Source organism: Hemicordylus capensis, chromosome 5 (genome assembly GCF_027244095.1).
Source record: "Hemicordylus capensis ecotype Gifberg chromosome 5, rHemCap1.1.pri, whole genome shotgun sequence".
NCBI classification, from domain to species: Eukaryota; Metazoa; Chordata; class Lepidosauria; order Squamata; family Cordylidae; genus Hemicordylus; species Hemicordylus capensis.
This window is the reverse complement of record NC_069661.1, coordinates 255,618,936-255,643,078: the sequence shown is the minus strand read 5'-3', so window position 1 is coordinate 255,643,078 and position 24,143 is coordinate 255,618,936. Positions and strand designations below refer to the sequence as shown.

Here is a 24,143-nt window from a genome sequence, read left to right as displayed (position 1 = left end):
CGGAGAGTGGCTGATTCAATCTGTCCTTTGCTTGCGTTGCTCTGATGCCTTGCCGAGAGACAGGAGAGCAAACATTCTGTTTTCCAGGATCAGGACAGGTGGTCTGTACCCAGCCATCAATCAGAAAGGGGGTGGAAGTGTCAGCGCTTTTCTGACAGGGCCGTGGGAAGGAGGGCAGCTGGCAGAGGCAGCTCTGCGGCCAGGAATGGCTGTATATAAGACACCCCGGGGAGGATCCCAAGTCCCAGTAGGTGACGTGTTCTGGTGAAAATGAGGGGCCTCTTGGTGTTTGCCACTCTCCTGGCGGCCGCGTTCGGCACCGAGACCTTTGTGGGGTACGTAGACACAAGCTTCATGTCACAATTGTCAAGGCAGTTCAGGACAGGGCTGAGTTGAGCTTCCCTTTCCGTCTACTGCCAGCGGCTAGCTGGGTGCCCAGAAGAACTGCTCAAGCAGGAGGTGAAGGGCAAATGTCAGCTCCTTGTTTTTGACCCCCAGGAGATAACAGGGAAGGACCAGAGGGCCCACTTGGCGGAGGTGTGACTCTGTAGGCATCGACTCTCACCACCACCACCACCAAGAACTCCTATTGACTACTAAGGACATTCAGAGCAGAGGCAGAGAGTGTAGGTCTGCCCCCTTGGTCTCTCTTGTGGCTGTATCTCTGCCAGGGGCATAGCAAGGTTGGAGTGGACCCATAGAGACAAGATTTTAAAATGCTCCCCCCCCACACACTGAAGCTCAGCTCATGAAGTAAAGAAATCTTAAATGAGGCTGAAGAGTGGTAACAAAAGGCATAGTAAAATTTAGATTTTTAACACACACACACACACACACACACACACACACACACACCCCTATGTGATACAATAGAACATCATCCTAAATTATTTTTAAAAGGTTTTGTACATCGTGGACGATGCAAGTCATTGAATGGTACTAGAGAAAGACCTGCTGTTCTGGTAGCTCCAGGTCTTAACACTCACATCAGTTTCGGAGGATGAATACAACTGAAGGAAGCCCGGGCGGGTGCTCGGCTGGGGGAGTCAGTCATGTGACTTGCCTGGGGGGGGCCAAGGCAGGGGCCCCCCAAACAACTGTCTCCCCTTGCCCTGTTATAGTTACACCCCTGACCTCTGCTCTAAGTCGCTTGCGTTTGGTGGATTGATACTCTTAGGACTGGCCCTACGGCTTTATTCTCTCTCATCCTCCTTCTGCCTTTCCCCATGAGGTAGCTAGTCCAGGGTGCAGACTTTCTATCTAAGTTTGTATTTCCTTCAAATAAACCTTTACTTGTTGTCTTAGCCTTAAGCAAAGGTCTCCTCTCCAGATCTCCTCCCAGAGCTCTGTGCTCAACAGAGTTTCTCCCTGAAATAAGGGGCTGACTCAAATCCCCCCCTCCAGGGCGCTTTCCAGACTAGCTGCTCAGCAGCAGCAAAATTCCTCCGTTCGGGCAAGTCGCCTTTGGAACGGAAAGAGCAGGGGAAACAGCCTCGCAGCAACTAACAACCTGATAAAACAGCAACTTTTCCATGCTGGATGTACGACATCGTAGCTCCGTTTCGCAGAGATTAAATTCGCAACAAGGCATTGGAAATATGAACGGCCCCCTGCTGTCCACGTAGGGACTGCAGTGTCAGGACGCAGAAAGTGTGGAAGCACATTTCCGAGATGCGTCCTGACCCCGTTGCAGTGTCTAGTCTGGAAAGCGTCAAGGAGGCTTTATACACAGGGCTTTTATTTCGAATCCACTCCTGATTGGAGTGTGCCAGTCCACATATTAGCTGGATTTACCCCGAAGTTCCTGCAGGCTATCAGGGACCAGGACAGACAGGACTTTGTTTTTGCTCAATGGAGACTGCGAATTCTGGCTTAGCCCGAAGTATGTCCAGCCTTAAGAAATCCTCTCATTTCAGAGGCTTTTTTGAGGTGGGGGATGGGGCTTCTGTTAGGCCTCACAGTTTTCTCTGTTATGTGTGGTGTGGTCATGCCAGTAAATCAGTGTTTTTCAAAACTCAATGAAGCGGAGTTTGACCGCTGTTTGGGGTATAGTCTGCTCTAAGTGATTTGCAATCGCAAGCACTGGTGTTGTTGTTGTTGTTGCTGCGGATTGGTGATACTCCATTGAGGGAAGGGGAGGGAGAAATTCCTGAGTTAAACACAAGCACAAATTGCAAAATGTGTGTCTTGCTATGTTTTACATAGGCTTTAGATATGCAGAATGGATGTCTCTTGAGCTCTTTTTTGTCTGAGCTGATTCCATTAGGTGTGTGTTGGGGGGGGCATGATGTGATGAAGGCAGTCACTGACGAAGGCAAGGGTTAAATATCCTGCTGTTTGATCCAGCTGTTTGGTAACTCGACATGCTGGTCTTCCGCTCTTAGCTGTCAAACTATTTTTTAAAAGCTCTGTCGCCTCTTCCTCTGTGGTTTGATTTGTGAGTGGTTGAAGTAAGTGGGGACGCACAGGAAAAAGATCTGCCAGGAAATGCGGGGAGGAGCTGACAGCTATGTGAACTGTCAATTTAATCCCCCAAATTAAACATCTTGTGAATCTGCTGCAAAGCAAATTCGATCTTCAGATACCCCGAAGCATGAAGCCATGTGTGAATAATTCCCAGGCACAAATTCCCAAGCTGCATAGTCAGTTCTAAGGGTCTCAGATAGCAAGGCTAGGGAAATTGTGGGAAATTCCTTTCTTAAATTTCCTTTATAGGAAAATCCCGCACGGCATAAATGTCTGCAGCTATCATTTGGGCAAAATATATTTTTTTAAAATTTCTTGTCCAAGTTCACTTTTAAATGAATGCATCTACAGTCATTCATACAAAAATATGAACACGTGTACAGACAGCTGTACACATCTACAAGGTAAGGCCTGAACAGGGCTTTATTGACAATGAAATACAGCTTTAAAACATGGCAACATCAGGGTGGTGGCAGTAACGGCTTGTCCTAATGATCCAGGGGGGTGCCAGAGAGGAGGGTGTTCCTCCCTCATTCACCCCGCCCCACCCCACCCGAGGGTCATGCTGCCTGCAGGCTGGCCATTCATCAGGTAGAGCTGTGCAGCTAACCACACAGCTCTACCTGACCAATGGCCAGCCTGCCGGCAGTGTGACTCTGGGGTGGGGCGGCGGGGGAGAGAAAGGAGCAACCCATGCCTTCTCCTCCCCCCCCCTCCGGCTTGTTAGGATGAGCCAGTACTGGGTGGTGGCCAGGACTCATCCAGCTCTTCTCTGCCTCTGCAGTCATCAAGTGCTCCGGATCTTTGCTGTGGATGAATTCCAGATCGAGAAGGTGAAGGAGCTGGAAACACTCGAGGTAATGAGGAGGAGGAGCAGAACAAGTGGGTGCCCGGGGGGGGCAGCTTCTTTTGAGTTGGGGGTTGTAATGTTTATCCCCCCGTTAATTAGCAGAGCACTCAAGAAGCTGCCCACTCCAGTTACAGAGTAGAAGGCAGGGTTTAGTTATTGCAGCTGTTCAGAGAAGACATACAGGTGAAACTCGGAAAATTAGACTATCGTGCAAAAGTCCATTAATTTCAGTAATGCAAATTAAAAGGTGAAACTGATATATGAGACAGACGCATTACATGCAAAGCGAGAGAAGTCAAGCCTTAATTTGTTATAATTGTGATGATCATGGCGTACAGCTCATGAAAACCGCAAATCCACAATCCCAGAAAATTAGAATATTACATGGAACCAAGAAGACAAGGATTGAAGAATAGATCAATATCGGACCTCCGAAAAGTATAAGCATGCATATGTATTCAGTACTTGGTTTGGGCCCCTTTTGCAGCAATTACTGCCTCAATGCGGCGTGGCATGGATGCTATCAGCCTGTGGCACTGATGAGGTGTTATGGAAGACCAGGATGCTTCAACAGCGGCCTTCAGCTCTTCTGCATTGTTTGGTCTCATGTCTCTCATCCTTCTCTTGGCAATGCCCCATAGATTCTCTATGGGGTCAGGTCAGGCGAGTTTGCTGGCCAATCAAGCACAGTACACTGTAGACTTTTCGGAGGTCCGATATTGTTCTATTCTACAATCCTTGTCTTCTTGGTTCCATGTAATATTCTAATTTTCTGAGATTGTGGATTTGGGGTTTTCATGAGCTGTACACCATGATCATCACAATTATAACAAATTAAGGCTTGACTTATCTCGCTTTGCATGTAATGCGTCTGTCTCATATATCAGTTTCACCTTTTAATTTGCATTACTGAAATTAATGGACTTTTGCACGATATTCTAATTTTCCGAGTTTCACCTGTATTCTTGTAGAACTAAATACTACGTAGATTTATTGGTGAAGTACACTTTGGATGTCACCTTAAGTGATGCAGCGGGGAAATGCTTGACTAACAAGCAGAAGGTTGCCAGTTCAAATCCCCACTGATATGTTTCTCAGACCATGGGGAACACCTAGGTCGGGCAACAGCCATATAGGAAGATGCTGAAAGGCATCATACTGCACGGGAGGAGGCAATGGTAAACCCTTCCTGTATTCTACCAAAGACAACCACAGGGCTCTGTGGGTGCCAGGAGTCGACACCGACTTGACGGCACACTCTACCTTTACCTTATGCTTTGGATGGGAAAGACCGAATCCTAATCTATAGAACTAGATAATGAATAGGTAGGGAGAGAGAGAGAGAGAGAGATGTTTCCATCTGCTCTCTAAGAGGAAAGGAAGGGATTCTGACTCTGCACAGGAAATACCTGAAGCGTCATATCCGGGGTCATAGAGTAGAGACAAGTAGAACAGCTAGAGAGACCCTTAGTGGTCATTAGGATAGCTGGTGCAAAAGGTCAATGCACGGGAACTCCAACATTTCGTGATGTGTGAAGGGAAGGCAGGGTTGAGGGAGGGTGATCTCCCAGTGCTTGAGTGTGATGATTACTGGCTTCTAGCCTGAACCTGTGTTGATGTGCAATTCTGGCACAAAGGAAGCCAAAGGCCTGCTGGGCCAACCCTACACTTGCCACATGGAGGACGCCTGCCTTTGCCTCAAGTTGCTCACAGATGGACCATGGCCTTCCCATGCCATGGCGTGCAAGAGGCCATGATGAGCAGAGGCACTTCCGGAAGGGGGGAAATCTCTCCAGGCGATAGGAAGGGAAAACTAGGCTACCCTGAAATGTTTTGTGGTGTGTGTGTGTGTGTGTTTCGGGGTATCAGTTGCAGGGAAGCAATGGCAGGAGAGGGACTATGCCTTTGTCTCCTGCTTGTGGGCTTCCCAGAGGCATCTGGATCACCACTGGGGCAGAACAGGATGCTGAACTGAATGGACTTTTGGTCTGATCCTGTGAAGCGATTCTCAAGTTTCTAACTGGGATACCAGAAGAGATATTGCAAGACGTCCTCCATGCATTTATCTAAACAGACATGTGTCTTCTCACCCGATGGCTTTAAGTGGGGCTTAGACAAATGCATGGCAGACAAGTCTATCAGTGGCTTCTCATTCTGATGGCTTTTTGGCCATCTCCATGTTCAGAGGCAGGAGGCCTCCAAATAGCACTTGCAGGAGAGGGGGGCATGCCTTCATCTCCAGGCTGTGGGCTTCCCAGAGGCATCTGGTGGGACACTGTGGGAAACGGGATGCTGGACTGGATGGGCCATGGGCCTGATCCAGCAGGGCCGCTCTTATGTTCTCATCCTCTTGCTCAGCTGGACTTTTGGCGGGCTCCCATTCACCCGGAAGTCCCGATCGATGTGCATGTCCCCTTTGCCAGCCTCCAAGGGGTGAAGGTCTTCCTGGAGTCCAACGGCATCCACTACTCCATCATGATTGAGGACCTGCAGGTTGGTGCTCTACCCACATGACAAGGAGGATGGGCGTGTGGTCCCTAAAGGGTGGCAGGATGTGGCAGGACCATGTGACCATGCCATTTGAAGAAGGACATTGATAAACTAGAATGGGTGCAGAAGGGCAACAAAGATGGCGAGGGCTCTGGAAACCAAGCTCTAGGAGGCATTGTTGGAGGAGCTAGACAGGTTTAGCCTGGGGAGAAGACGATTAAGGGGAGATACAATGGCCATCTTCAAATAGGAGGAGGAGTGGATTGTTCTCTGTGGCTCCTGAGGGCAGGACTACTTATATATTTCATTACTTAATTGGTTTAATTAATGCTCTCCCAGCTGGCATCCATTGCTCAGCCTCCATCACACTTTTCAGAAAACACGTAAAAACATGGCTCTTCACCCAGGCATTTAAATGAGAGTAGAGTTCTTACTGTGGCTGCTTTGTGTTTTGTGTGCCCCTGTTTTATGTAGGTTTAAAAACCTTTAAATAGAGATATATTGTTTTTATATTTAATACTTGTACTTTTAATTTGTATTTTAATTGTGCGTTGTTTAAATGATATTGTAAAACTGCTTTGGGATTATTTTAATGAAAAGCGGTATAGAAATTAAATAAATAAATAAATAAATAAATTTTATTTATGTCTTATATCGCCCATCTAAAAATGGCTCAGGGTGGTTCACCATAATAATAATGGTAATAATGATAATAAATAAACCATAAAAATATTAACATAAAACTCATTAAACCCCATTTCAATACTATTACAAGAAATAGGGGGAAAAATAACAAAATTCAAAGATCTACAAATTGAAATTGAAAGGCTGTGGCAGAAGAAGACCAAAATAATCCCAGTAGTAATTGGCTCCCTAGGTGCAATTCCAAAACACCTTGAAGAGCACCTCAACACCATAGGGGCCACAGAAATCACCACCAGCCAATTACAAAAAGCAGCTTTACTGGGAACAGCCAATATTTTGCGACCATATCTATAATAACCAACAGTATTGATGATAAAATTCAGCCATCCCAGGTCCTTTGGAAGGACTCGATGTCTGGATAAAACAAACCAGTCAATAACACCTGTCTGTGTAAACAAGAAATAATAAACCATTAAAAATATTAACATAAAACTCACTAAACCCCATTTCAATACGACTACAAGTATTAAATAACATGTTTATACTACTAAAAAAGTAGGCCTTCATGGTTCTCTTGAACGCCTCTCTAAGGATGATAGACTTCTTATTCCTATGGGGAGTGTGTTCCACAATCTAGGGGCAGCCACTGAGAAGGCCCAGCCTCAAGTTGTCGCCAGATGAACTGGTGGTGGTACTTGGAGATGGACCTCTCCTGATGATCTTAATGAATGGTGGAGAACTGGCAGGAAAAGGCGCTCTCAATGGGCTGAAATGAGAGGGAACCAGATTCAGGCTAGGCGGCTGGAGGAATGTCCTGACTGTAAGAGCTGTTCACAGGAGCAACCTGCCTCCCTCCTTCACTGGAGGTTTTCAAAAAGAGACCAGGCGCCCATCTGTCAGGGATGTTATAGCAGATTCCTGCAATGCGCAGTGGTGGTGGGGGACTAGAAGACCTCTCAGGACCCTTTCAACTCTAAAATGCTATGATTCTAGGATGAATTAAACTCCGTGCTGATGTAGCCCAGGCCAAGTCATATACTGTAGTCTCGACTCTCGGCTTTGAGCAGATGGAATCGTGGCATGACTGGAAAGTGACCGCCTAAAAGGTTCTGTAGTACAAGAGCCAGAACACAAGGAGGAGCAATTTGGCAGGAGGCAGCTGGAGAGATGGGAGCCTGGGTGCATGAACTGAGACAGCGTGGTGTAGTGGTTAGAGTGCTGGACTAGGACTGGGGAGACCCGAGTTCAAATCCCCAATCGGCCATGAAACTCAAGGTGCGTCTCTGGGCCAGTCACTTTCCTCTCAGCCTAACCTACCTCACAGGCTTGTTGTGAGGATAAACATAACCATGTACACCACTCTTGGCTCCTTCGAGGAAGAGCAGGATATATCTGTAAATAAAGGAGGGCTATTTGGTAGGGTGACCCAGTGGAGCTCCCTCTGTGGAAGAGGAGCTCAGCCTTGGGTCCCCAGATGTTGTTGGACTACAACGCCCACTGTCCTCAGTCACAATGGCCTTCCATTGTGGCTGGGGATTATGGGAGCTGGTATTTATGGCTGTGGATGATGGGAGTTGTAGTCCAACAACATCTGGTGACCCAAGGCTGAGAACCCCTGCCCTATGATGCTTTCACAAGTCTGGTTCAACCCCCCATAACTATAGGGTGGTTCTGGAATCACTGAGAAATTATCTGTGAGAGGGAACCAAATAGCCAAAGCTGATTCATTCTGTGTTTGCATAGCTCAGCCTTCTTCACACCTTCTTCTCCCTCTCCCTTCCAGTCACTGGTGGATGAGGAGGAACTGCAGATGTCAATTCGACATTTTATGCCTCTGTCAGTTGAGACCTTCAACTACGCTTCCTACCACAATCTGGATGAGGTAAGTTTGATGGACGCAGACTTTGTCTCACTTAGGGCTGCACTGAATATTCTCCCATTTCAGTTTGGGGGAGTCAAAAATCAGATTTAAGAGGGAGATGGCAAAAATATTTCCCAAGCAGAGGTGCACCTTGGTAATTTTGGAGCCTGGACCTAAAGGCCTTTGGAGGGCCCACTGTGCCCCCCTGCAAATTAAGCATCATCATGCTCGGCTGGGCGACCACACCACCCGGGACAGATTAAGAGGATTGGGGGGGTGGGGGTGGCCAGGGGCTGTGGAGGCTCCCGTGTTTCCCATAGTCTGGGAAACACACCTCACCTAAAAGGGCTGGATGTCATTTAAAAACTGATCCATCATCACATGGCTAGAATGAAAGTTGCCAGATTGAATCCCCACTGGTACTATATCGGGCAGCAGTAATATAGGAAGATGCTGAGAGGCATCATCTCATACTACACGGGAGGAGGCCATGGTCCACCCCTCCTGTATTCTACCAAAGAAAACCACAGGGCTCTGTGGGCGCCAGGAGTCGAAATCGACTTGACAGCACACTTTACCTCACCAAGCCCATAGAATGGTCCTCCGCAAGTGATGCTCGGTGGACTGCACCAGATTCTCCCTCCTCCCCACTTCTCCCTCATGACTATGGCCCTCAGGACTGATGGTGCCACAGTCCTCCCGAGTCGTCATGACTCTGTATGCAGTTATCACAGGAAAGCAGGACAGCTCTAGCTGGTGTTCCAGTGGCCACTGAACGCCCGTGACAGGATTCGTACAGGCCTGGAGGCAACATAGGAAGCCGCCTTAGACTGACTCGGTCCATCCAGCTCAGGATGGTCTGCACAGACTGGCAGTGGCTCCTCCAAGGTTTCAGGCAGGAGTCCCTCCCAGCCCAACCGGGAGATGCTGCCAGGGGTTGAACCTGGGACCTTCTGCATGGAAAGCAGGTGTTCTGTCTATGGCTCCATCCCCTAAACAATGTAGGCCTGACCAGTATCTAGAGGGCTAGGAGCATAGGAATCTGCCTCCTACCCAGTCAGGCCCTTGGTCCATCTAGCTCAGGACTCTCTGCACAGACTGGCAGCAGCTCTCCAAGGTTTCAGGCAGGAGTCCCTCCCAGCCCAACCTGGAGATGCTGCCAGAGAGGGTGTGAACCTGGGACCTTCTGCATGCAAACAGGATACTCTTCCACTGAGGTATGACCCCAGCCCAAGGGGAAGGCATAGCAGGTCAGGCAGAGAGCAAGCCAGCCCGACAGTTGAATTGGCTAATACTGGGGTCCTCAGTCTTGGGTCCCTAGATGTTGTGGACTATGACTTCCATCATCCCCCGCCATCATGGCAGTGGATGATGCACTGGAGATGTTAGTAGTTCTAGTCTACGATATAAACAGAAGGAGGTTCAAGCACAGAATTAGAGCCAGAAACAATGGGCCAGCCTTTAGGAGGACGATCCAGCTTATGAATCTTAGGTAAGATGTAAAAAATCGGTACCCGAGGATAAGGATTAAACCGGAATTTTTTTCCAGCATCTGTAATAAATCCTAAAAGATTGGCCTCATCCAAAACCACTTTGATAATGGACATAATTTTAGAAGTGGGATCTTTATCTAAAGGAAAGTAAGAAGACCTATCATCCAATTGTCTGGAAATTTCCTTTAAATAATCAGTCTTGTTCATAACAACAATAGCACCTCCTTTATCAGCTGGTTTAAGGATCAAGTCAGGATCCTGCTTGTGTGTATTTAAAACCAAGTGGTCTTCTCCGGAAAAATTGGCTCGATATCGATGGTGTCCAGACATCTCCTTTTCCACTTCGGCAATATCTCTTTCCACAAGTTGTTGGAAAACAGTAACGTTAGGGGAATTAACTGGTGGGATAAAAGTAGATTTCCATCTAAAGGGGGATCCCTCACGTGTGAGATCACTTCCAAAAAAAATTTCTCAATTTTATAAATCTAATTAACCTGAAAAGATCAACCCGAGTTCTAGTCTGACAACATCAGGGGACCCAAGTTGGAGCCCATGGAAATTACTACAATGGAAAGCAAGTCCCTTATCTGAGGCACCATCAAATAAAAAAGAAAAGTGTATTGTCTAAGGCAGAATTTTTAAGTCACACCCATGTGTGGAGATGTACATGTACATGTGTGTATACACATACACACACACCTTTGCCTCACTTCCTTCTCCTCTTTACTCACTAGATCTACGAATTTATGGACCTCCTGGAGGCTGAAAATCCCCAGCTGGTCAGCAGAATCCAGATTGGGAAGAGTTACGAAGGTCGTCCAATCAACATCCTGAAGGTAACCCTCTCCCTGGTGTATTTACTGATAGGGAAGGGGATCTACTCCTAAATGAAATCCTGTTTGATCTCAAATTCAGAGGAATGATTCCTGGAGGAACTGGGGGTGGTGGTTACTCACAAGGTGGGCTTTGGGTTGTTGGTGGTATCCCAGCTGGTGGGTGTACCAAGATGGCTCGATCTAGCAGCACATAGTTGAGAAACATAGAGCAAATTCAACATGACGTGGTAGCAGATACATGTCAGAGCCTCCTGACATTTTTGAAAAGCAGTTGCAAAAGGCTGCCAATCTGAGTGGGACAACAGTGTTTGGGGGCCGTGGGGGGAGAGAAATATCATTTTCTCTGTAGGCCATTTTTATGCTTAACATCCACCCACACCCCTGCTGCTGTTCCCACCTGCAAAGAAAGAGCTACGGTTAGGTGGGGGGGGGGCCAGGGGTGATTTTTGAACAGGAAAATGACCAGAAGGGAAATGGGTTGATCAGTTCTCCCCCCTCCCCCCACCCCGTTCCTCCAGTCAAACTGGCAGCCTCCTGACTGCTTTTCACAGGCTGGCAGCTATGTGGGGAAGGGACATGAGCAATCATTGCAGAACAGCCAGAACGTAAATGGATGTAGTCAAATAAGTTTCAAATTGTGCTCATTGTACGACTTCTTAGTGAGCAACTGGGTAGAATCCTGCTCTCGTGCTTTTCCTGTATCTTCACAAGTAAAGGGGACTAGAAATGTATCTGTTCAATGAAAGATGAATAAATTCAGGGAGGAGATTGGACTATCCACAGCAAAATACATTTTGGTACATTAAAGAGAACCTGAATGTTTAAAATGGCCTGTATTCATCCTTACCAGTAGCTGCTGCATGGCTTAAGTCCTGATTAAGTTTGTGCTGTTTTCCTGAAAACTTTGTATTCTTAATGTTTTGTGGGGTTATTTTTTAAAGACAAATGCATTACTGAAACAGAAAATGAGAGACTAGACACTCTATCATCGGCTTCACTGAGCTTTCGTGTAGAGCAGTGGGTTCTGAGCTTTTGGTCCCCAGATGTTGTTGGACTACAACTCCCATCATCCCCAACCACAATGACCTTTGGCTGCTGTGTCCAGGGATGATGGGAGTCATAGTCCAGCAACATCTGGAGACCCAAGAGTGGGGACCTTTGTTGCAGAGCAGGAGTGCAGAACTTTGGCTTTCTAGTTGTTGTTACTACAACTCCCATCATCTCCTGTTAGAATGGCCAATCATCAGAGATGATGGAAGTTGTAGTCCAACACATGCAGGAGAGCCAGAGTTGTGCACCTCTCTACTGCCGAGCAAGCAGAAACCTTTTCTTCAGTATGCCACTTGCTAACACTCTCCTGACACTATATGGATGTGTCAGTCGGGAGATGACAGAGAATGTTGAGATCTAGCAAAGGTGGTCTGATACAGAGGGATGCAGCACTCAAGGCTTCCCCGTCTTCTGTCTTTGCACACAGTTCAGCACAGGGGGAGTCAACCGGCCTGCAATCTGGATCGACACCGGCATCCACTCTCGGGAATGGGTCACACAAGCCAGTGGAGTCTACTTTGCAAAGAAGGTACCCGTTGCAGTTTCCTCTCAGAGGCATTTGATACCTGAGAGGAGAAAGAAAAGAGGGTAGGGCAGGAATTCCGAAACGTGGGTCCCCAGATGTCGTCGGATTATAACTCCCATGATCTCCAGCCACAATGAAAGAAATATTATCCAATTTCATGTACAGGAATTTCCTCAACTCTAAAGCCTATGTCTGTGCTTCTGAATATGTCTTCTTTGTTCATCCTTTTCAGCTCCTTGATGGTTACGGCAAGGATGCGTCCATTACATCCATCCTGGACAACTTTGATATCTTCCTGGAAATTGTCACCAACCCAGATGGTTTTGCCTTCACCCATAGCAAGGTCTTTCTTTCCCTTTGTTTTTAGCATCTGTACTGGAGAACTTAAGTGGGTAGATTTTTTAAAAAATGTATTTTTATTTTAGAAAGAGTTTTAGCAATAGATCAGACACAACCAATTTATAAATACATGGGTGGGAAGTCAAAGAGCGATGCTACAAAATAAAAGGCAAGGAATTCTCATATATTTTAAAGAAATGCCATAATGCATAAAAGGGGCTGTGCCTTAGGTTCCAAAAAGGAGTGTGGGTTTCACCACGCCCTTGGCCAACTCATCCAAAGCTGACTCGGTCTGAGATTCATCTGAATCCGAAGTTCAGATCTCAGGTTCGGCTCCTAGATTCAGATCCAAAATTGAGATTCAGATCCAAGGTTCGTCCCAATCCAAGGTTCAGATTGTCTGCATCTGAGGTTCATCCCGAGTCTGAGGTTGGCTGATCTGAGATGTTGATTAGAGTCTGAGGTGACACCATGCCCTTGGCCAGTTTTATTTGGAGTGTCAGTTGTTGAGTGGAACTGTTCTGAGCTGGCTCCACAAACCTTTCTACCAGGCCCTGTATGGAAGTCAGCAAGTGGGTCGGTTGTCTTAAAGCAGAGGATCCAAGGTTCATGCCTGAGTTTTGGAGAGGCGGGGTGAGAGTTCTTAGGTGACCGTGGTGTCCACCGCAGGGGTCCCTGCTAACCGAGCAAAGAGGCACCTTTCAAAGTGGTGATTCTCTTATATTTCACAGGAGGAGACCAACTGGCCCTATCCAACCCCAGTATAGCATGCCTCCAGTGGCTGTTGCTGGTATTTAACTTATATTTCTTTCTTAGATTGTGAGCTCTTTGGGGACAGGAGACCATCTTATTTATTTATTCTTTATTTTTCTATGTAAACTGCTTTGGAAACTTTGTTGAAAAGCGATATATAAATCATAGCTGGACTACAACTCCCATCATCCCCATTCACAGTGGCCAGGAGCCAAGGATGTTGGGAGCTGTAGGCCAACGTCCACTGGAGGGCCTCAGTTTGGGACCTCTGAACTAGGTGAAGGCCTGGCCGGGGACATTTTGAGGTCAGAGACGCGGAGGGCTCCTCTCCAATGCCTCTCTCCTTGGGTTTTCCTTCTCTTCCCAGGCATTCCGTTTCTGTACCAGTTTCCTTGGTCTAGAACTGCCCAAGGCTGATCACATTCTGCTTTTCTACAGTAAAACTGCACTCAGAGCAGTGTGCAATCAGATGAAAAAAGAAAAGACAGGCAAAGATGTGATTTAGCAGCTACTGCAACATCAATGCTCCCCTCCAACAGTCTGACCAACTTAAAATCCTGGGAGGACCGATGGAAACACCCTATAAAGCATCCTCTGAAGGCCTGATGGCTCTCACCCTTAAGGCCCCCTTCACAGCTCTTGCCTGGGACCATCTCCAGTCCCGTATTCCCCCCACCCCCACCCGCCCAGACCTTCTCACTGAAGGGATTAGTCCATGACGAACATAAACATCTTACATCTCAGGCCAAACATCATGGCTCTCTTTGACACTCTCAAACTCAGGTCCCTAGATGTTGTTAGACTACAACTCCTATCATCCTCAGTTGCAATGGCTCATGGATAGGAATTGGATCCCCGGATGTAGTTGGACTACAAGTTCATAGGCACATAGGAAGCTGCTTAATACTGAGTCAGACCATTGGTCAGTCTAACTCAGAATTGTCTACACTGACTGGCAGCAGCTTCTCCCAGGTGACAGGCAGGAGTCTCTCCCAGCCCTACCTGGAGATGCTGCCAGGGAGTGAACCTGGGACCTTCTGCATGTAAAGCAGATGCTCTACCACTGTGTTATGGCCCCATCCCCTAAGGGGAATATCTTTCAACAGACACTGCTCACATGTTGTGACCCATCCAAATGCAAACCAGGGCAGACCCTGCTTAGCAAAGGGGACCATTTATAGAAATAAAATGCAAGACCAGCTTTTCTCCCTGAGTATTCAAAGCCATCTCAGAAATCCCTACAACCACCCTGTAAGGCAGGTCAGTGCCATGCTCAAATTACAGGGAGACTAGAGAGGGTTGAAACCCCTTGCTTTTGGCAAGGTCCCCTTAGCTATTGCTTTTAGAAGGTGCCAGGCTCAATGGGGTTCAAGTTCAAATTGGGCAGACAGGACCTGAAGGGCACGTGGCAGAGAACAGAGTCAGGTCAGGCAGATGGTCGGATCCTTCAAGATGACAGTCATGAGCCTGATTCAGACATTATGCTGTATGAGGATACAGATGTCTGCACACTTGTGCATGTGTTTGTGTGAATGACTGTACCTGTGTTCATTTTAAAAGTGACCCTGGATACAGGCCCTTCAAATGCATGGTTTAGATTGCAACCATACTTTTGTACCTGCATTCAGCATCACATGTGGATGACTGTACACTCATTGAACAAGTGTTGAACATAACATGTGAATGGGCCTCTGGGCAGGGGCATAGCTATAACTAAGCAGAGGGGTTCAAAGAGCCCAGGGTCCCCAGCCCCACCCCTCCCTATTTTCTTCATTATCTCCCTCACTCCAAGGGGCCCCCCTCTCCCCTAGCTACACCCCTGCCTCTGGGTATGATGAAATATCATGAATGCCACCCCACAGAAATGGAGGGAATGGGGAAATTCAACACATCCCCAAGAGTGGGGTACTCCTGAAACATGCTAATGTACTTTCTTGGCTGTTACAGAATCGCATGTGGCGCAAAACCAGGTCTCTGAACAGTGGATCATCCTGTATCGGAGTAGACCCCAACAGGAACTGGGACGCAGGTTTTGGAGGTAAAGGGGCTTTCCTTCTCCACACACGCACCCCTTTTTGTGTGCATTGGGTGGATTTAGACAGGTTTGCTCTCCAGGGGTTAATTTGGCAGCTTGGCAGTCAAGTGGACGCTTGTGATGGGCTGGACACTGGGGCCAGCTCTGGTTGAGAAACATCTTCCTGCAGTCTGGAACTGCCAGAGAAAGCAGATCTCACTTGAAGGGCTTCCTCTCTCTATCCCAGCTGAAAAGGTTGTAAAATGGCCAAGCCTTAGTTCAAGCCTAAAGCTGTATCTATTCCATAAATTCTAATATTGTAGCACATGCAATGGCAAGACTTGGTACTGGGTGAGGAATGCAACATCCCAAGGATCTCAAGCTTTTATTAAAAACAGAATAAGTTTCTAGTCCTGAAGACTGCAAGGATAAGTCTGAAAGTGTGTGAGCCACCCTTTCTCTGAAGCCAGTGACTGGAAGTTTGTTTGTTTGTTTGTTTAATACATTTCTATACCACCCAAAACACAAGTTCTCTGGGCGGTTTACAAAACAATAAAAACAGCCAATAAAAGATTAAAACATTTGAACGATTACAATTAAAAAGTTAAAATTATTGAAACACAATTAAAACAGGATCTAATTAAAAGCCTGGGTGAACAGGTTGGGCTAAGGCTACTTGCTTCTCCCCTTGGCTACCAAATGCAGCATGAATTATGCATACATTATAACTTTATCTTACTTATTTACATTTCTATCCTGCTTAGATTATGTTTATCATCACAACAACCCTGTGAGGCAGGTTAGGCTGAGAGATACATGACTGGCCCAAGGTCACTCAGTGAGTTTCATGGCTGAATGAGGATTTGAACTCAGGTCTCCTTGGTCCTAGTCCAACACTCTAACCAGTATACCACGCTGACTTTCTGCATAGGAAGCTGCCTTCTGAGTCAGACCATTGGTCCATCTAGTTCGGTATTGTCTACCCAAACTGGCAGCGGCTTTTCCAAAGTTACAGGCGGGAGTTTCTCCCAGCCTATGTGGAGGTGCCCAGGGCGGAGGGAGGACTGGGAACTTGGTTTTAAACATTTGACCAGCAGGTTACAGGAAAAGGGCTGCTGCGGCCCTGAAGTGCTTGGCTTGAGTTGTTGGCAATGAATAGCGATCCAGACGCTGCCCTTTCCTGCCCTTTTCAGTGGCTGGCTCCAGCGGGAACCCTTGTTCAGAGACCTACCGGGGCCCCTATGCCAACTCTGAGCCGGAGGTGAAAGCCATCGTGGACTTTGTCAAGAGCCATGGCAACATCAAGGCCTTCATCTCCATCCACAGTTATTCTCAGCTTCTCCTCTTTCCTTACGGCTACACTTCTCAAAAGGCTGCTGATCACGAGGAACTGGTAGGGCTTCAGAGTTCCCTTACCCAGTTCCCGGCTACTTTACTGTCTCTCATCTCACTCTGTCCTCCCACTGCTTTGTTGTTGTTGTTGTTTTTCCATTGTTTGGGTTTATACACTGTTTCCCCATAAAATGCTTAGTCCAGTGTACAAGATAAAAAGTGCAAGTCAAAGAATAAAAGCTCAGACCACCATAAAAATGTAATTATCCCAGAGGCCACAAACAATATAATCTATAGTCAGCAGGGGAAAGCCTGCCTGATCAAGAAGGTCGCAGTAAAGTAGCAAAAACTGGCCATATGAAACTACAGGGGTAGGGAGTTCCACAGTCTTGGTGCCACCATCAAAAAGGCCCCGTCTTGTGTTCCCACCAGCTGAGGCTCACAAAGGAGAAAGAACATGAGCAGAAACCCTGCTGGAAATCTTCACATTGGGGCAGGTTTACAGGGAAGAAGATGGAGCCTTTAGATCCTGCTCCAAACCCATTTAAGGCAGGGGTTTCAAACTTCAACCCTTCTGCAGATGTTGGCATACATTCTCCATCATCCGTGACTGGGGGTGATGGGGAATGTAGTGCAGCAACAGTTGAAGGGCCACAGTTTGAAACCCCTGATCTAGGGCTTTAAAGGTGACAATCCGAGGAGTGGGGGTCTCGGCTTCAGGGGCGCTTGGCAAACTGCCCTCTGTCAACCCCCTTTGTATACCGGGGGCCCCAGTGAAAGCCACTCTGCCGCTACCCCATGAAGGCTGAAGGGACAGAGGGGGCCTCGGGAACTAGCCCGGTGCACAGGGAGGCTTTCGCTCTTTCCTGCTGCTGTTGCTGCTGCTGCTGTGGACCCAAGCTGGATCGCCCTCCTCACTGGGGCTGCCATTTGACCCAGGAGGGAAGTGCCCATCAGAGCCCACTGGCTTGCCAGAGTAAGGGGCAATATCACTGGAGATAAGAAGAGAACTGAAAAGCAGAGCAGCAGCATCCAAAAGCCCAGGCAAGTGAGACCTGCAGAGCAAGGGGTCCTGGTGAGATGCCCAGACGTTGTCGGACAACGACTTCCGTCGTCATCATCATCATCCCCAGCCACCGTGGTTGAAGCCACGGTGACTGGGGATGATGGGGCTTGGAGTCCAACGATGTCTGGGAATCCATAGTTGGGAAGCCTTGGCATGAGGAAGTAGAAGTCAACACAGATCAAGAGGAATACGCAACATGAGAAAAACCAGAGAAGCTGCAGAATTCTCTTTTAAAGGGGTTTGTGGGGGTCAGACTGTAAATGTCCTTCCCAAGTTTGCATCTCACAGCAGGGCTTAACTCTGCTTTGCAATGGCCCATTAGAACCCTCTCCCTGCCTTTCTGGCCTTTCCAGGCCTCATTTTGACTCTTCTTCCTCTTTGTGGTGTGGTCCATCCAGAATGCACTCGCTAAGAAGGCCGTCGATGCCCTGACTGCTCTGCATGGGACCAAATACAGATATGGCAGCATCATCACCACCATCTGTAAGTTACTGAAGTCAGCAACAAATGCAGTCCTCCAAGGCACCGGGGGAAGTCGGCGATTTTGAATCATACGATCTTCTCAGCAAGGCCACTGAATTCATGAGGCATTTTGCTTCTAAGGTCGCAACTCCAGTCGTGTGCTCATGCACGGTCTACACATGACACCATACACCCCACTCCATGGTTCAGCTGCACATTGGCTTTGCATAAGAACAGAACAGCAGCCCTGCTGGATCAGGCCTAAGGAGGCCCATCTAGTCCAGCATCCTGTTTCGGACAGTGGCCCACCAGATGCCGCTGGAAGCCACAGGCAGGAGTTGAGGACATGCCCTCTCTCCTGTGTTACTCCCCTGCAACTGGTACTCAGAGGCATCCTGGCTCTGAGGCTGGAGGTGGCCTGTAGCCCTCTGAGCAGTAGCCGTTGATATACATCTCCTCCATGAAGTTACCCAAGCCCCTCTTAAAAGCCATCCAGGTTGTTGGCTGTCACCACATCTCAGGGAAGAGAATTCCACAAGTGGATTATGTGTTGTGTGAAAACGTACTTCCATTTGTTGGTCCTAGATTTCCTGGCACTCAATTCCATGGGATGACCCCTGGTTCTAGTGTGATGGGAGAGGGAGAAGAATTCCTATCCATTTTCTCCACACCATGCATGATTTTATAGACTTTGCATAGAGATGCCGAGATACTCTTAGACCCAGAGGTGTAGGTAGGGGAGAGGGGGCCCATGTTCGCCCCTCTCCCTGGCAGCCCCTCGGAGTGAGGGAGAGAATGAAGAAAATCAGGAGGGGTGGAGCTGGGGGCTGGTGGCAGATTCTTTGAACCCATCCACTCAATTATAGCTACACCCCTGCTTAGATCTCAAAGCACAGGGATAGATATTTGGTCATGGGCCACAGGCTGGTCCAGTTCTAGAGGACAGAGTTGTTCGGGACTATGGGTGGGTTAGGGCTAAATTTGACTTTCCTGCACATAAAATATCAGGGGTTTGTGTAAAAAGCTGGGGCCAGCTGGCTGCAGGCTGCAACATTAGTGCAGCAGGCCACATTTGAGACTCGGTTGGGCTGCAAAATACAAAAGTTTATCTGTAGAAAAGAATTTCCTGCCCCCAAAGCAATGTGTTAGGGGGAAAGGAAGTTGGAACTTGTAGAATATGTGAGGAGGTGGGTAACAAGATTATGTTGGGGGAGATAATAGACCCCCACTTCTCAAATCTGAGGTAAAGGAACGACCAGCTCCACCCTAGCAACAACAATTATGTAGCACAGACATGACACCATTGATTTCGTTTGCTTGTGTACTTCTCTTCATCTAGACCAAGCAAGTGGGGGAACCATTGACTGGACCTACGAGCAAGGCATTAAATACTCGTATACGTTTGAGCTGCGAGACACAGGCCGTTATGGATTCATGCTTCCTGCTAGCCAAATCATCCCTACTGCTGAGGAAACATGGCTGGCCCTGATGGTTATCATGGAGCACACAAGAGATCACCCATACTAAAGAGAACATCTGAAAACCAACTATGTTCTCTGGAGGCAACCTAGGAACCCACACACAGCCCTGTGCCTCCTCTGCAATAATAAACACATTTAATGATTAAAGTCACTTCCTGCTGCCTTATTTTCACCACTCATTCTTTGAATTTTAACACATTTATTGCATTTTTTTTTTTGGAAGAGAAATTAAAGGCAGTGGGAGCAAGAGGACTGCATTGCTCAGTCTGCAGAAGACTCCTTGGAACAGGGTGGAAAGCAGAGGCTGACTTTATAAAAGGATGCTTCACTTCAGGGCTGCACAACTTTAGCCCTCCTGCAGAGTTGCCATGCCCCCTGGAATTTCAGGTTTCACCTAGATTTTAAGCATCTCATCCAGATTGTTTAGCCTACTCTGATTTGCCCAGATTTCAGCTTTTTTTAAAAAAAGCTAAGCTCTAGTCCTTGTAGGAGTGGAGTTATGGAGCAAAACATGCCGTCACTATTCTGCTCAGAAATTATTTTCAAGCCAGTTTGCATAGTATGCAAATTGGGTAGCCGGATTTGGAAAGCCAGAATAGGGCAACCCTGCCCTCCTGCAGATGCTGGACTACAACTCCCATCTAGCCCGATTATTGGCCACCATAGCTGGGGATGATATTGTCAAAACAACTGGAAGGCTGAAGTTGTGCAGTTGTTTTACATTTAGGCCGGTGTCTCAGGGCTCATTCAGATGATGAGCTGTGTATGTGGTCATGCCCTGCCTGTGGGTGAACTATTTGTGGGCGCTTCCTGATGCATGCAAAATCTGGTTATCAGCATGAGTCAGAGTGGGAGTCATTCCAAGAGGACCCCTGTATGTTTTGATGTGAAACACAAATCCATCTCCTCTCTCAGGAGAAACCCCAAATCTCCCAGTCCAAATGAAACTGCTCCTTTGGCAAAATCCAGTAATATCTTGTCAATTCTAAAATAACAAAACAAAACAAAAAATGTTCAAAACCGAAATGAACTGTTCTCTTTTTATTACGCTGGAAAGACTACAAGTCAAACTATACACAGATATCTAATCCACCCAGGTCATAAAAAGCAGCAGCAGCAGCAGCCGCCGCCAAACCAGTCAACACAATTAACTTAATGAGCAAAATATACAAAACCCACAAAGCCAATAAGAGGATCATAGGCTTATTGACCTCTTCTTCCAAAGATTACAGAGGCTCTTCTCAGGTACACAAGACAGCGACTCAGAAGTCCAGAGCAATGCAGTTCAAGTCTTGGCATATAAGGGATGGTTTGTCTTTTTAAAAAGGAACCTTGCTTCATGAGACAGGTTCCAGTCAAAGAAAAGCACCAATGCCTCACATTTGTAACTGGATCGAGTGGGGGATATGGTGGTTTGTCTAGATATTCCTTTGAAGCTCTTGCAAAAATGTAGAGGTTCTTAAACTTGGGTCCCCAGATGTGGTTGGCCAAAGGCCATTGAGACTGGGAATGATGGGAGTTGTAGTCTCCCATCATTCTGGGGACCCAAGTTAAGAAAAATAAAAATAAAGACACATCATCAGACCAGGTGTACGTCTGTATTACAAGCTCTAAATTGCTTTCAAAATGGTTTGCCTTCTTGGCTTTCCTCCAGGAATCCAGAGGAAAGTTGTACTTTTTCAAAGGAGTCAAAATGCCTCCATTAGAGATGCTCAGAACCTCAGAACACTTACTGAACGACAACTCCCAGGATCCCTTAGGTGGATGCCATGACAGTTAAACCATTGGAATGTTTTAGTTTTCACAGGCCTTAGCAGATGGTCTTGTTTTGCGCACATATTAAGCATTTACATTGAAGATACACATTTCAAACAAGGACTAAGTATTGCCAGCTGGCTCAAGAGGAAAATGCCATATAGGTGGGGGAAATAACTGCAGACTAAACAGGAGCAACACATACACCAATGCAATCAAAATGTGTTTTTAAAAAACCCATCGTGTCATTCGTAATAAATACAATGGCATTTAAATACAATCATTTGGAAACTGTCAAGTCATTGTATCAGACTGGGCAAGGAAGTCGGAGTAACTAGAAAGAGAAGGGAAAAGCAGCATGGGGCCCAGGGACTTCCATGGCTGGGCTATGACACCAGTTTGGCTGAAGGACTCTTCAAGCACTGCAGACTGTCATAGCCACAGAACAGGTTTTAAGACCCCAACTTTTGGACCGTGCCATTGAAATTAGCAGCCCTTCGACAATCAGTTTTTAAGAACTGGTTGCTTAAGATTACTCAGGACAAACAAAAATGAAATAGGGAATGGCTTTGGAAGACTTCTAAGGCTTCCGGAGAGCAGATGGAGAAAAGTATTTTCAAGGTCCTCTACCAGTTCATATCTGAAAACTCTGCTGTCCACATTTACCAAGATGCACTCTTAAGCTCCCGTTCAAGCAAAAGCAGGGAGAAAGTTGGGAGTTGTATGGCTGACCACCATGGGGAGACCAGTTCTCAGGTTTTTTAATCCTGCATCCATAAGTTCATATAAAAATAGATATCTTTAAAGGTGTATAAAAAGAAAAGTTCAACGCATACGTTATCATATTGGAGAGATAGTGAAGAAAAATGCATTGAACTGAAATTTGCAGGTCTCTATGGTAACATACATTATACAAAATCCCTTTAAATTCCTTTGCGACTAGAGTTTTGCATTGCTTGTTCAGGGGAAATCCAATCCTACAAGGTTGCTTCTGAGGGTTTGTGAATATTAAGAGCAATGTGAATACCACCAATTAAATGATAGCAGTGTTCTGTCCAGTTTATAGCAGCTGAACCAGTTCCAGCAAGGAAAAAACACTCCCCCCTGCTCTCTGGGGCGCTGTGTCCCAGGTTTAGGAGACACTCCAAGGCCTGCTTTCCACAGCAACTCTGCAGAAGTGATTCTGGAATAAAATCTGTGAAGATCCACACATGAGCACTGCCACATCAGTGAAAGTAGGCTGGAGCTCTTCAATGGTCCTGCATGCGGGAGCAAGACAGGACCGGAACTGGGAGGACATTCCAGAGGGTTAGAAAGGGGCTCTTCAAGATTAGATCATTTGGTCCTGCCTCCTCTGACAACCCACTTAAAGGGCACCCTCCTACACTAGGGGAGAATAAGTCATTCACATGGAACTTTCAGAGAGATCCCACAAGTGGAAGCCTGTTATCTTGTTCACAACATTGTCTGAGAAAAGCTCCAACGGGCAGATATGCTGCATCATGGGACAAATGTAACAGGGGAAAGAGGTATCCCAGTATAAGCAACATCCACCCACTGACCAGACAACTTTGGACCACAACAGCGAGTTCCACAGAACATGCAAGTCTCTACCAGTTCATTCTGCTCTCTCCAGGCCTATCATTATGCTAATGCTTTATGGAGGAGTGAGAGGCGGTTAATACGCTGCATGAGGGCAAAATCTCAAGTCTAAAATGAGAGATCCTTTGCCAATACGGGGGAAGTTGGGTCTATACACATAGGCCCCCTGTATCCCCACAGTGGATCAGTGACCTGAACCAAGGTGGCAGGAACCAAGCCAACTAAAGAACATCATGAGCAGAGATTGAGAGTCTAGACAAGACTGCATCTCCTAGGGCATAGAATGGAATTTCCCCTTCCATAGGAAGTCATTTTGGAATAATTTGTGTATGGGAATTTGCTCAGAAAGCAGCATGTTGAAATCCATCTAGATTTCCCGCAGGAAAGGTCTATTAAGTTGAGCTATCTAAAATCTTGCCTGAGATCTTTCCTCAAAATTGCACAGGCTTTTTCCATTCCAATGTAACATGTTGCACATGGATTTTTCTAAGAGAACCATTGCAGCAGCAAAACACTACGACAGAACTGCCCCTCCATAACAGCTGGGAGGAGGGGGCATTTTAAATTCCTGGGCCCAAAGAGGGACAGCCTTTGTCATTGTTTCCAGAAATCTCCAACTAGGTAACATCTTAGAAGAGGCGAGACTGCTTCTCCATGAGACAAACACGGGGAGAGTCAAAGGGCTTAGCAGGACCAGAGCAGCAGCAAGAAGTAGTCTGTGACCCCCGAGGAGGAAGAGACATCTACAGACTCCAATACCTAAACATGAACGCTTGTTTGGAATTACAGCCCCAAAGACAGTGGCTCCAGACTCCATGCAACACAACAAGAGCTTGTCTGGAGAGCCACTTTTTGGAAGCATGGGACCACCTGAAGACGTGGAGCAGGTGGCAGGGAGGGCTCAAGGCCAACTCCACTCTGAATCCTGCACAGATCACAGCAGGGGGAAAGGCATTTGTTCCACTGCACAATCAAGCCATGATGGACACTGCAGAAGCCAGCGACAAACTAGCAAGGCAGACAAGAGGTAAACAACCTGAGGGTTTACACCTGTAAGCACAAGCCCTCAGGGTCGAACTAGACTACATGGAAGACATGCATGAACATAACCTGTTGAGGGTT

The 24,143-nt window shown here is 47.0% G+C and overlaps 1 protein-coding gene across 1 annotated transcript; it reads left to right on the top strand.

The window, feature by feature from the left end:
• Nucleotides 1-270: 270 nt before the first annotated feature.
• Nucleotides 271-19,710, top strand: LOC128327460 (carboxypeptidase A1-like). The gene is made up of 11 exons (XM_053256257.1): nt 271-335; nt 3,251-3,323; nt 5,675-5,809; nt 8,235-8,333; nt 10,540-10,641; nt 12,119-12,220; nt 12,450-12,560; nt 15,257-15,347; nt 16,517-16,716; nt 18,120-18,204; nt 19,523-19,710. Exons 1-11 carry the CDS (start codon nt 271-273, stop codon nt 19,708-19,710), a joined length of 1,251 nt encoding a protein of 416 aa, XP_053112232.1.
• The last annotated feature ends 4,433 nt before the right edge of the window (nt 19,711-24,143 follow it).